Source organism: Cygnus atratus, chromosome 6, assembly GCF_013377495.2.
Source record: "Cygnus atratus isolate AKBS03 ecotype Queensland, Australia chromosome 6, CAtr_DNAZoo_HiC_assembly, whole genome shotgun sequence".
NCBI lineage: Eukaryota > Metazoa > Chordata > Aves > Anseriformes > Anatidae > Cygnus > Cygnus atratus.
The window spans coordinates 11,756,664-11,769,222 of NC_066367.1; the positions used below are offsets into that span (position 1 = coordinate 11,756,664).

The window sequence follows — 12,559 nt, forward strand, 5'->3', positions numbered from 1 at the left end:
GCGCCGCCGGGCCGGGGAGGGCCGGGGCGAGGCTCGGGGGGGCCGGCGGGGCTCGGCGGGGGCCCGGGCGCCATGAGCGTGGTGATCCGCAACGCGCAGCGCGCCGTGGCCGTGCGCCGGGCCCCGCTGCGCCGCGCCGTGTGCGCCCTGCGGGCCGCGCTGGGCGCCTCCCGCTTCGACGTGGCGCTGGTGTGCGCCGGCAACGGGCTGATGCGGCGGCTGAACGGCGCCTACCGGCAGCGCCCGGAGCCCACCGACGTGCTCTCCTTCCCCGTCCACCGGGTGGCGGCGGGCGAGCTGCCGCGGCCGCGCCGCCGCCACGAGTACGACCTGGGGGACATCTTCCTGGGGGTGGAGTACATCGAGCAGCAGTGCCGCCGCGACGGGGGCGACTTCGAGAGCGTGCTGACGGTGAGCCCCGGCCGTGGCCGTGCGGGCAGCCGCCTCCTCCTGCCGCCCCTCGGGGGGGGTGCTCGCCGGGAGCCCTTCGCGTTGACCTTCTGGAGCGCCGTGCTTCGGCGGCAGCTCGCGGTGGTTTTTTTGCTGAGGTGGAGGAGGACAGCATTTTGCTCGGAGGGGGGGTGATTTAAAGCAAAACTACGTGCAAGTGCTTCCAGGTGCCTGCTGCTCCATTAGAAGGACAGAAGACTGCCTGTACCCATCGCTTCCCTCAGGGTTTCAGTTCAGTGTTCACAGGATCACAGGGTTGTAGGGGTTGGAAGGGACCTCGAGAGATCACCGGGTCCAACCCCCCTGCCAAAGCAGGTTCCCTAAAGCAGGCTGCCCAGGTAGGCGTCCAGACGGGCCTTGAATATCTCCAGAGAAGGAGACTCCACAAGCTCCCTGGGCAGCCTGTACCAGTGCTCCGTCACCCTCACCGTGAAGAAGTTCTTTAGGTTTGGGAGTTAGATTTGTAACATCTACCCTTTGTTCTTGCACAGGTGACCGCAGCCCACGGATTGTGTCACTTGCTCGGCTACCAGCACAACACAAAGTCGGAGTGGCAACAGGTACCTTTGCACGGGGAGGATGCATGGTGCCCAAACGCTGTCAGGTCTTGCACCATAACAAAACTGAAAGGATTTCCCTTTCTCATATCTCCTGTGAGGGAGTGACCCCCCAAGCCCTGCCCGTCATGGACGGCTCCACAGAGCTTTGGTCTACATTGGTGCAGTTGTGCTGGTTGTCACACAGGTGTTGAGGCACTGTGAGTAGAGCTGTAGAGCCACCACTCTGCTGTTCAGCCCTGGTTACTCAGCAGCCAATTTCTCCCCTGTGCTCTCCTCCCGCAGATGTACCAGAAGGAGGAGGAGATCCTGGAGAAGTTGAACCAGCTCACAGGCGCCAGCCTCCGGCCCCTGACCGCAGGCCTCTTCTGAGGGGCTGGGGCTGTCGCTCCTCTGCCCGCACCCTAAGGGGCCGGGCTGCTGCAGGGGCCGCCCCGGACGTGGCGCAGTGATGGCAGTGCACGACCACGGCCTCCTGCTGCTGCTGCTGCTTGGCCTGGCTGCACTGGCCCACCCGCCTCCCGTTGCTGCCCAGCCGCCGCCTGCTGCCCTCCGTGCCGGCCACACTGTCACCTCGCTGCCCGCCGCTGCTGCTGCGCCACGCACCCGGTGAGGAGCAGTCTGTCGTCCCTGGTCCACCCTCTGATGCAGTGCTTGCCACCCTGGCCCAGCCAGAGCTGTCCCTTGGGTGGGGGCCCCCTCCCTCACTGTCTCTGCTCATCCTGTGAAGCTATCAGAGGTGTGATAGTGCCCAGGGGGTACCCTGGGTCCCCCTCTGCAGTAGCTGGCAGCACCTCTGGGAGATGGGCTCCCGGGCACATAAAAGGCCTTCTTCACCCTATGGTTTTGTTTGGGTCGTGTCTGGAAGATCGTGCTGTCATAGCTGTCCTGCTCTGGATGCTGCCTGGGGTGTCAGCCCTTCTGGCTGCCAGCCCCAAGAGCTGTCTGTCTGTCTTTCCTGTGACAAGTGACAGCCTTTCTCCCTCGTCCCATCTGAACAGGTCCTCCTGTGTCAGCATTCGAGTCACAGGAATTAGCCTGAGTGATGTGTCAGTTGTTTCATTGCCCTCGTCACACACAACATCGCTCTCAGGGTGTGCAAGACACTCAGGGCGTTCACTTCACGTCCCCTCTGAATCCTCCCTTGCCACAGGAGAGGCCTGTGACACAAGCTGCCGTGCTAACTGTCAGGAGGACCTCAACAAGAGGAGAGCCAGACAGGGGCATCGTGCCTGCTCTGCTGGGGCATCTCATGGGGCCCTCTGCCCATGCAGCACATGCTGCTCGGCCTTCTCCTTCTTCCACTCCCTTCCATCGCCTGAATACCACAAACTCATGAAAGAGGAAGAATTTCCCACCCATTAGTCGTGCCACATGATTGCCTGAAGTTATGATGTTGTTTTGTTCTTTCCAGATACCTTTTGTATGACGTAAATCCTCCTGAAGGGTTCAACCTTCGCAGAGATGTCTATATTCGTATCGCTTCACTTCTAAAGACTTTGCTGAAAAGTGAAAATTGGGTGTTAGTTCTGCCTCCTTGGGGACGTCTTTATCACTGGCAGAGCCCAGACATTCTTCAGGTTCGAATCCCTTGGTCCGAGTTTTTTGATATCCCAAGCCTCAATAGGAACATCCCTGTCATTGAATATGAGCAATTCCTTGCAGGTAAAGTATGGAATAATACAATCTACAATTTACTAAACATTTGGTGATTCATTTCTATTGGCGCAATAAGTCACACATAGCTAGGTACCAGTAACAGGTTGCCACATCTCTTTTCCTTTTTTATAGGGAAACGTGAGGGAGAGACTAGTGTCATGTTAGCATTTCCAGTATATTTTTAATGATGAGTAATGCTACTTTGTACCTTTTATCGTGTTTTTCCATGCTTGTAAATACTTTGTTTTGCTTCCTGCTTAGAGTCAGGTGGGCCCTTTATTGAACAGATTTATGTCCTGCAAAGCTACGCAGAAGGATGGAAAGAAGGAACATGGGAGGAAAAAATAGATGAGAGGCCTTGCATTGATCAGCTTATGTATTCCAAAGACAAGTATGAGTACTACAGGTAACATCTAGCAGCCTTTTCAGGTTTTTTTTCTTGTATTTATGAAAAAATTGCCCACTTTAATGGAATAAACTTGTGTGGTTATTGTAGTATTGTCTGTGAATCTCTGGGTGCTTGGAGTTAATTTTGTTTTTAAAACCCCATTAGTATCAAAATGTCATAGTGTTACTAGGAAATCTAATTTTAGGAAGTCATAATTTCATACAAAAACACTATAAAGGAGCTGTGGGGTTTATTTACCTTATATATCACCTTTCTAGGGTGTACTGCTGATTTGTTTCATTTTATGTATGGCATTAATTTAAAGTACAAGCCTGTGAAACAAAGCCTTTTTTTCTGTTTCAGGGGATGGTTCTGGGGTTATGAAGAAACACGGGGCCTAAATGTGTCTTGCTTGTCTGTCCAAGGATCTGCCTCTATTGTGGCTCCCATCCTTTTGAAAAATACCTCAGCACAGTGAGTTGCTTTCTGTTACTATATATTGTTGTATCACATGCCCACAAGCCTATTGCCAGGTGGGAAGAACAAGAACTTACGGACTGCGTCCACTGTTGTGGCATTTCATCACTGAGTTGCGGTGGTCCATTAAAATCATTACAAAAGGAATTTGCACTCTAAAAGACACATAACTGTATGTTATGTTAAATGTTGCAGTTCTAACAACTAAGAAGAAATACCCTTGAGCTCTTCTTAATTCTTCTTTGTTCAGGTAGCTAAATGTACTTGTTACCCTGTGTTTAGCTCTTCTTCCTTTATGCTTCGATGCTGTGTCAAGAGGCAGTGAACAGAGCAGAATCAGTGTTTCCCAAGTCCTCATCTCAGATCATGAGGTGGTGCAGTGCCTGGTCTCATGTGATATCCATTCTCTGTAGTATAAGCTGGATTTATAGAAAGCAAGCAGCACGTTTTGTGTTTCTCCTCTGAGGTGCAGAGATGCCTCTAGAATGATCACAGGAAAGGGAAGCTCCTACATGGAGCATGCTTATGTTGTCCCAGTAGCAGAGCATTTTCAGTCAGTTGTGATCCTATAAGAAATTACAGCAAATAAAAACTACTGGGATTCAGGGGAGAACAGGAAAAGGAAATCATCGCTGTCTATGAATATATCAGGGGAATAAATCCATAGGAGAAACACAAACTGTAAACTGAAGTGTAGTTTTGTCATGAGGTCAAGTACAGCCAAAAATATAACATCAATACAGATTAATTGGAAATGTTACGAAGGTTCTCAGCAGAGCAGAGGTTGCCCTGTCCCAGGTGCGTGTTCTCTAATTCAGAGGTCCGTATTCTCCAATTTATTTTACGTAAGCATTCATTAATTCTGTTTTTTGTAATAACTTGCTACTAAGTTGTCCAGTACTGACATCAATTTTACTGCTGTGTTGCATCCCAGAACTCACCAAAATGTGTTTTTAGAAGATTGACGTCAGATTGGCCACGTTGCAGTCCTCTGATACTGAGGCAGTTGAAGCAAGAAGTTGGATACTAGAGTTAGTGGCACTGTTGCTTCGAGTTATTTTACAACTGTTGGGTGAATGCTTCCTGGTTTGGCCATTTGTTAGTTCACCTTGTCTCGCTGTCTTGTAGGCACAGGACCTATGGGCACATCCTTTAATGAGTTTTCTGTGAAAAGTAGTTTTGGCATGCGAATTTTTCCAGTTACTCCACCTACCAGATGGCTCCAAAAAAATTACATTTTCTGTTTCTGTCAAGACATTGTCACCTCTAAATGCTTGTTAAGCTTTTCATTTCCTTTTTCTTTGTATGGGAAGGAAGACTTGACATTAGACTGAAGTTCTTCATGGAATTTGTAAGCCTTTCAGTTTTCTTCACTTGGACACAACTTCCTTATTTTTGCATAGGCCCCCTTTTTGAAGTCGAATGCAGCTGTGGTAGCTTTACTTCGGCCATTGTCGACCCTGTAGGATGTTGAAGATGAGTACATTATGGTCACTGTCACAGACCTTCCACTGTGAGGTTTTGGTCCATGTCCATGTCTTATTGCTGCTCGAGACTATGTCAGGAGCCCTGCACAGTTGGTTCATGGTACTGCCTTTGGCAACATGTGAAACTGTAGTCTCTGCCCTGTATGACACTTGCCCAGACTATCTGAGGGTAGTTGGAGTCTACTGTGGCTATGCACTATAGTCTCTCTGATCTCCCATACTGCTCTTTTGGCCAGACAATCAATTGTATGGGTCTAACACTGTATTATCATGCTTCAGGTCTAGTCACTTAGAGGAATCCTGCTGATAAATTTAGATTATTAATCTGATTCACCTCCAAGTTTCCTGTTAAATGCAGTGCTTCTTCTCCACCAGCACAGTCCAGTCTATTTTCCAGATTTTTTTGTAGCCTTATGTGCAAGTGCCTAGCTGATTTGCAACAGTGTTAATCTAAAGTCAATGAGTTATTTGCTTTCATTTTAGTAGAAGAAAATCCAGATAATGACATTGTGACCCCCTTCTGCAGAATCATTTCTGTGTTTGCTCATATTCAGTGTGCTCAGAGCACAAACCAAGCCTACATCCCATATATTTGAGCATCCAAGCTCAAAGCTCTCAAAATTATCTTTGCTTCTTAGAACATGGACAGTGCAGTTAAGTTTCCAGTACACAAAGTGATTGCGAAAAACATAGGCTGTTTTCATTTCAGTGAAAAATTTTCGTTTAAAATTTCTGCTTGCTTGTTAACATGTTTTTCTGTTGTCTATATGTTCTTTGATCCATTGTATTACTGTAGGGTATTTTATTCCACGCATAGAAACACCTCTTTTGTGAGCGGGTGGGAACACCTCAGGTGCTTTTGGGCTAAACATCATCTTACAAGTCACACTCCCTGTTGGCATTCTTACTTCCCCAATAGCTGCTACTCTGAGGACTACGTGTGGGATTGTTATTGCTTGTTTGTGTTTAATCATCCCATTGAACAGTAACATTTGTAAAGGAAGAGAGCAGCAATACACAGTGGCATTATTGCATTCTCTCCTCAGCAGGCTCTGGGTCACAATTTGCATTATACGCTGTAGATTGGCACCCTGTCACTCATTCCCATTGCACTGTTTCCAAATAGATCATGGTCTGTGCTTTATCCTAGCAGCTGTATAAAGAAACATCATAACGTGAATTCTGTTCTTCAGGGAACTACATTCAGTTTTACAATTTTTAATAGGTCAGTGATGTTAGACAGAGCTGAAAACCTTCTTCATGACCACTACGGAGGGAAAGATTATTGGAACGTGAGTATTCTCCAGTTAGCTTCTCTAAATTTTCTATTCAGTTTTGATAAAAATTCAATAACCAGTATGTGCTTCTGTTTTGCCTTGGTTTTATTCTCTTGAAAGTAACTTGTGTCTTATGTTTCAGCAGTGTAGCTGCTGTGGATTAATGTAACTGATAGTGCTCAATACTGTTATAGCTCTGTCTCTCTCTCTTTGATGGCAATATTTCTACAGGTGTAGAATTTTATGACTATGTTAAAGGTTAGAGCCATAGGAAAATAGAACATGATATGGGGTGCTTGAAATGGTTAAAATTTCTAAGAGGAAGTGACTCTCACGATATTAAGAAACAAATTACATAGACCTCAGTCCTGTAAGATATAAATATCTGTCTGTTTGCTTGATATATGGCATATTTTTCAGAAACGGACCAAACAGTAGTTTAATAATTACAAATTTTCCATAGATAATGACTTTCCAAACAGAGAAATGTGACTCATGTATCATTTCTGAGCATGACACGTACTCCTGTAAAAGCAGAAATGAAATCCATATTGGTCCATAATACACATTTCTTAACAGTGGCACTTTAAACATTGCCTCAACAATTAAAATTTGTCTCAAAAATATTTATAACATTCTGGAAAATATTCTTTTTTCTTGTATTTTAACTTCAACTCCCTGCGTGATTCTGTTTCTTTTTTGTAGATACTGACAGTGATTTTTTTTTTTTCCAAAACTTAGAATCACAAAAAAATTTAGTCTGGGAGGTACCCAGTTGGCCCTGCCTTGAAGGCTGCACTCCAGCACTAGATTCAGAGAGCAGAAGCAAAATGTGTAGGTAGTTGGAAAGAACAACAATATCACACGTGCAAATTTGAAACAAATACTTTAAATAACGAACTAGCCAGATACAGAAAGCATCCACTTTAGAAAGTGTGTTAGTGGAGGCTCACACATTCATCTGTGTTCTCTTTTACATACACTGTTGCAAAATGAGTATTCATCCAGAACAGCTGCTATCAGAGGAGAGTTTTCTGCCCAAGAACAACCTGGCTTGGCATACTGCATGGGTGCCAAACATGACATGGCAATTATACAGTCCATGAAGATGAAGTTTAGAGTTGTCTGACATGGGTATAGAGTTAAAGATGTTTGTTCTCCCCAGCGAACTGCACTACCATGGGTTGCTTACACACATTTCTGCTGCCTCAGGGTATAGTGTCTTCATCACACCTTGGATAAAGCACCTGATGTCTTTACTCAGCAGGTTCATATTGTGTTGGCATATTACTTTTTGTAGTAACGGAGGGAAAAAGTCGGTCCCTGAACTGCAGCATGAGTATTCTGCAGCAGACAGCATGTACATCCTCCCTTAATATGAACGTTTTGCTAGAGGATTTAGGATGAGATTAGAAAGCCAGTGCTGATCTCTTTAAAGATGCTAGAAGAGTATCTTGAACACTCTGTGTATGTGAAGCTATCTCCATTTATTCATTTTTAGCTCTTCCTTTTTCTGACTCAGCATCTGCTCTTATTCCAACAGACCCGTCGAAGTATGGTGTTTGCTAAACACCTGCGTGTAGTGGGAGATGAGTTTAGAAACAAGTATCTTCAATCCACAGATAAGGCAGACAGGACTCATTACAATGAGGACTGGACACAGATGAAGGTAAAATCCTAACAGTTTCCCATAACAAATGTAATAAGTCGTTTTTATTTGCCATGCACTGCAGGGATTATTGACAGATATGCACAAACCTAGCTCTCCCTGCTCAGAGCATGGTGGACATGCATGTTCCTACTCTCTTTTCTTCTCCGTGTGTGACATGAGTTACTGGAATCTGTTGAGAATTGGCTGACTGGCCTGGGTGCCATATTTCTGTTACCCTCTTTTCACTATCCTTAGATTTCTTCTTGTGTTCAGCATCATCTGTGGGTGTAAAGTTCGGCTGCAAACTGCCAGTTGCGGATTTGGTCAAGGAGAGCAATTTTTCCCTTCAAACATTTTGCACCATAATTTTGTCTTGTGTGATGCAGGCCACCCAAGGTCAAAATGCAGCAATAAGTGTCCCAAAATACTGCTGAATACTGAATTACTTATAGTAATTCAGACATTATAGATTCATATTCCCAGGCCTTTTCAGTGTGAATGAGTAGTGGCACTCTTAAGTATTAAAGGGTATTGATCTTTCTTAGGTCAAGATGGGCACAGCTCTAGGTGGTCCATACCTTGGGGTTCATCTCAGAAGGAAAGACTTCATCTGGGGTCACAGAGAAGATGTGCCTTCGCTGCAAGGAGCAGTAAAGAAAATCCGCAGCCTCTTGGAAGCGTATAAACTTGAAAAAGTTTTCATAGCCACTGATGCTGTTGAGGAAGGTAGGCAAATTATAGTCTGTTTGGGATTGTTAACTTTTTGAGAATGAGTGTAGTAATTACCAATTTGTTTTTGTAAATGATTAGAAGTTCACGTCTCCATTATTGAACAGGATTGGGCAACTAGCTGTTTCCTTCCAACATGAGTAGTTGGCATCAAACCGTTTGTTCGGCATTTCCCATAGGAGCTTTGGCAGTCTCTGCAATGGGAGATTGGGAATTGAATAAAGCAACGTCATCTTTGCCTGTTCCTCCTCTTCTTTCTTCCATCCCACCTTTTTTTCTTTGCATTTCAGAGAGTTGTGCATACAGCTGGGAAGGGGCTTCTGAAACTTCACACCCAGCTTCCCACTTGGCTGTCCTCAACATCAGACTGGGGCAGCCCTGGCTGTGTGTGGCCAAGGCTTAGAACCCCCCCGAGGGTGGGCCTGCCCCTGGGCCTTATCCTGTGCTTGCACCTCCTTTACAGTAGTATCTAGGGATCTGTTTCAATACACAGTGTGAGAATACCCCTGCGGGGGATTGTATCTGTGAACTAATCTTAAGTTTGGTGTTATTACAGGCCTCTTGATACAGCTGCCCTGTAGGAGCAGACAGTGAGACTAGTAGCTGTGTCCATTCTACCTCATGCAGGTTTCCTCATCCTGTGAGATTTGCCCCCCTCAGCAGCATGTTTCTGCCCCACTGACTCCAGCCCCTGCCTACAGTACTGTGATGCTTGGCAAACATATTGTACAGTGTGTAGGTAGATTTTCGTTTTGCTTGCTTTGTAACTGTTCACCCAGGGTTTCTTTAAAGACTAAAATTTTATGACAGCAGCAAGTTGCGCTTTCTGATACAAATTTTTGGTTTTTGCTTTTTCAGAGATTGAATTGCTCAAGAAACTGCTGCCTGAGATGGTGAGGTTTGAACCTAGCTGGAAGGAGCTAGAACTCTACAAAGATGGGGGGATGGCTGTGATTGACCAGTGGATCTGTGCACATGCAAGGTAGTGAATTTGCCTTTTCTTTGAGGAGCCAAATTTTACTGTCATAAACCTGAATATTATTTTTGACACAGATATAGTTGTCTACAAATCTCTTATTTAAATTTTATTTAAATTAATTGGACTGAAATCAATTACTTGTATTTTAAAAACTAGGCACCTTCAAAAAACCCTTTCTCATTTTTTTCACAGGTATTTTATAGGCACCTCAGTTTCAACATTTTCCTTCCGGATCCATGAAGAAAGGGAGATCTTGGGATTTGATCCAAAAACAACTTACAACCGATTTTGCGGTGAAAAAGAGAAAAACTGTGAGCAGCCAACTCACTGGAAAATTGTGTACTAATATATAGAGAAATTCAAGGACTTTAATACTCTGGTGAGCTCAAGAGAATGAGGAAAGACTACATGCCTTTTACCAAACTACAACTCAGTCCTCTCCCCTCTTCTCTGTGTTTACTTGACATCTGCGTTTTGAAGCACAAGCAATATTCATCCTTTTATCCAGACACTGATGTGAGCAAGGAAAATGAAGTCAGCCTGGGATTCAGTTCTCAGCGTAACTATGATTACAGATGATACCATGCACTACAATTAAGATTTGAAAGGCAGAACTTTGTGCTGAAGCTGAGTAATGAATCAAGTCAAAGTTCTCTTCGGAGTTCTTAGGGAAGGAGAGGATCAAAGCTTAACTTCTATACATGTAACACAGCTGTGGTCCGTACTCCATTTCTGTCTTTACCTGATTGGTTTTTGTTCAGTGTTTGCCTCTCTGCAAGAAGTATAGCTCATTTTTGTAAGCTGCACTGTGTGAGTTGCAGATTGTGCATAAACTCTGCAGTTCCTTAGCAAAATCTTCCCTTTTCAACTAGTAAGTTGTGAATATTCAAATTGTCTGATGCAGTCAATGCTCAGTAAAAAGAAGAGGGTGTGATAACTTCTGTGTGAGCGCTATGCTGCGAGAAGCATAGCTTCACATAGCAGTCTCAGTGGGTCTGTGCTGAGAGAGGCACAAAGACTGGTTTTGGAGGGTGGTAAAATAAGTGTTGTTTCTTATGCTTTTTCTTCACGGAGGAAGCTTTTCCGTATTGTCCTCTGAAGGGTGTATTCAGTTGGACTGATGCAAATGTCAGTACCTTTTGGGCATCACTCAGCTAAGTGACCATGATACTTTGCCAGGGAACATGCTAAAAGACCTTTCAAGTTTCCGTATCAGTTAAATAGATCATCCCAGTAGTTCATCAAATGAATGTTCTGAGTTTCTGCTTTCAGTTTTCAGAAGGGAGCAAATTGAAGAAAATTAAAAACAACAAAGGCCACTGGGCCACAAAATAATGTGTATAAGCTGAGCAGTTAGGTACCTTGCAGGTGATAGTGCACTCCAATGGAGACAGCTGGCTGGTAGTACATGGGAAGAGCACTGTGCTACACCACTAGCCAGAGGGAAAGTGCAGCTCCTCTTTGAGAAATGCTTTTTAAGTAGAAATTCTAGTTTTTGCAGTCTCCTGCCATTCAGATTTGACTGCTAGGAAGTATTCTCCATTTTGTGCTTCAGATGGGTCTTTTGCCCTGCAGATGCACATGGCTCTGTAAAGCAGGAGAAGCTTTTTTTCAAAAATGGACCTGGAGAGAGGTTTCAAGAGGTGAGTCAGATGTTTTTCCTAAATTCAGTTTTACTAGGTTACCTCCCCGTTAGTAGACCCTTCACTTTCTTTTTCCCTTGGCTTGAGCAGGAGCACAGATATAACCCTCCTGCACTGTGCTTTGGATGTTTCATAGATGCTTCCAGACAATGAGGTTGTTTCCTTCTGTGCAACTGCAGTGAAAACTGTGAAGACTTCTCAGACAGTAGTAGCAACAGATACCCTGTTCTTACCAGCTGTTTATTTATCTCCTTGTTGCAGCTGAGTCTCTCTGGTGACAAAGTGGGGAACCCAACTAAAAGCAGTGCCTTTGCCCACCAAGTCAAATGTTCTCGTTTAGCCTGTTTGCCATATAAAGCAATGGTAACATCTTACATGTAAGGAGTACCTCCGTTCATTGAGGAAAAAATAAAAAGCTTTCTAGCATTTTATGTATCTTGTCCGTGCTTCATACTACTTTCTAACTGTGCATTTTACTGTCTCATGATCTGGCTACTTAGCATTGGACTCTGTAATATAGGAGAAACTTGGATAAATCTTGCAAAAGTGTGGCCAGCGTTGGCCTTCTCAGTACTGGGAGACTGCATCTAGTAAATCTCAGTGCTTCCCACAAGACAGTTATTGACAAAAAGGAGGGAGTCCAGAGGAAAGGTGCTAAAATGGTTGGTGGCTGGAGTACTTGGCATATGGGGAGAGGAGGAGGGAGCTGGGCTTTTTCAGCGTGGAGAAGGTGAAAGAGGGAACTGTTGGCTTTCACTGGATAATGACAGATTGCAGACGATACCAAGTTGGGGGGAAGTGTCGATCTGCTGGAGGGTAGGGGAGGCCCTGCAGAGGGACCTGGACAGGATGGGTCGATGGGCAGAGGCCAGTGGGGTGAGGTTCAACATGGCTAAGTGCTGGGTCCTGCACTTTGGCCACAACAACCCCATGCAGCACTACAGGCTTGGGGCAGAGCGGCTCAAAAGCTGTGCAGAGGTAAAGGACCTGGGAGTGTTGATCGATGCTCGCCTGAATATGACCCGGCAGTGTGCCCAGGTGGCCAAGAAGGCCAACAACATCCTGGCTTTTATCGGGAATAGTGCAGACAGCAGGACCAGAGAGGTGATCATCCCCTTGTACTCAGCTCTGGTGAGGCCGCACCTCGAGTGCTGTGTTCAGTTTTGGGCCCCTCACTACAAGAAGGACATCGAGGCCCTGGAACGTGTCCAGAGAAGGGCTACAAAGCTGGTGAAGGGCCTGGGACACAAGTCCTGTGAGGA

The 12,559-nt window shown here is 45.5% G+C and overlaps 2 protein-coding genes across 2 annotated transcripts; both read left to right on the forward strand.

Moving 5' to 3' along the window:
• Positions 1-41: 41 nt before the first annotated feature.
• On the forward strand, positions 42-1,442 carry YBEY (ybeY metalloendoribonuclease). Its single transcript, XM_050711426.1, has 3 exons — positions 42-411; positions 942-1,010; positions 1,293-1,442. Exons 1-3 carry the CDS (start codon positions 73-75, stop codon positions 1,377-1,379), a joined length of 495 nt encoding a protein of 164 aa, XP_050567383.1. The 5' UTR covers positions 42-72; the 3' UTR covers positions 1,380-1,442.
• On the forward strand, positions 1,293-11,728 carry POFUT2 (protein O-fucosyltransferase 2). Its single transcript, XM_035570532.2, has 9 exons — positions 1,293-1,616; positions 2,422-2,672; positions 2,928-3,072; positions 3,418-3,528; positions 6,244-6,310; positions 7,839-7,964; positions 8,492-8,672; positions 9,534-9,657; positions 9,847-11,728. Exons 1-9 carry the CDS (start codon positions 1,459-1,461, stop codon positions 9,998-10,000), a joined length of 1,317 nt encoding a protein of 438 aa, XP_035426425.1. The 5' UTR covers positions 1,293-1,458; the 3' UTR covers positions 10,001-11,728.
• The last annotated feature ends 831 nt before the right edge of the window (positions 11,729-12,559 follow it).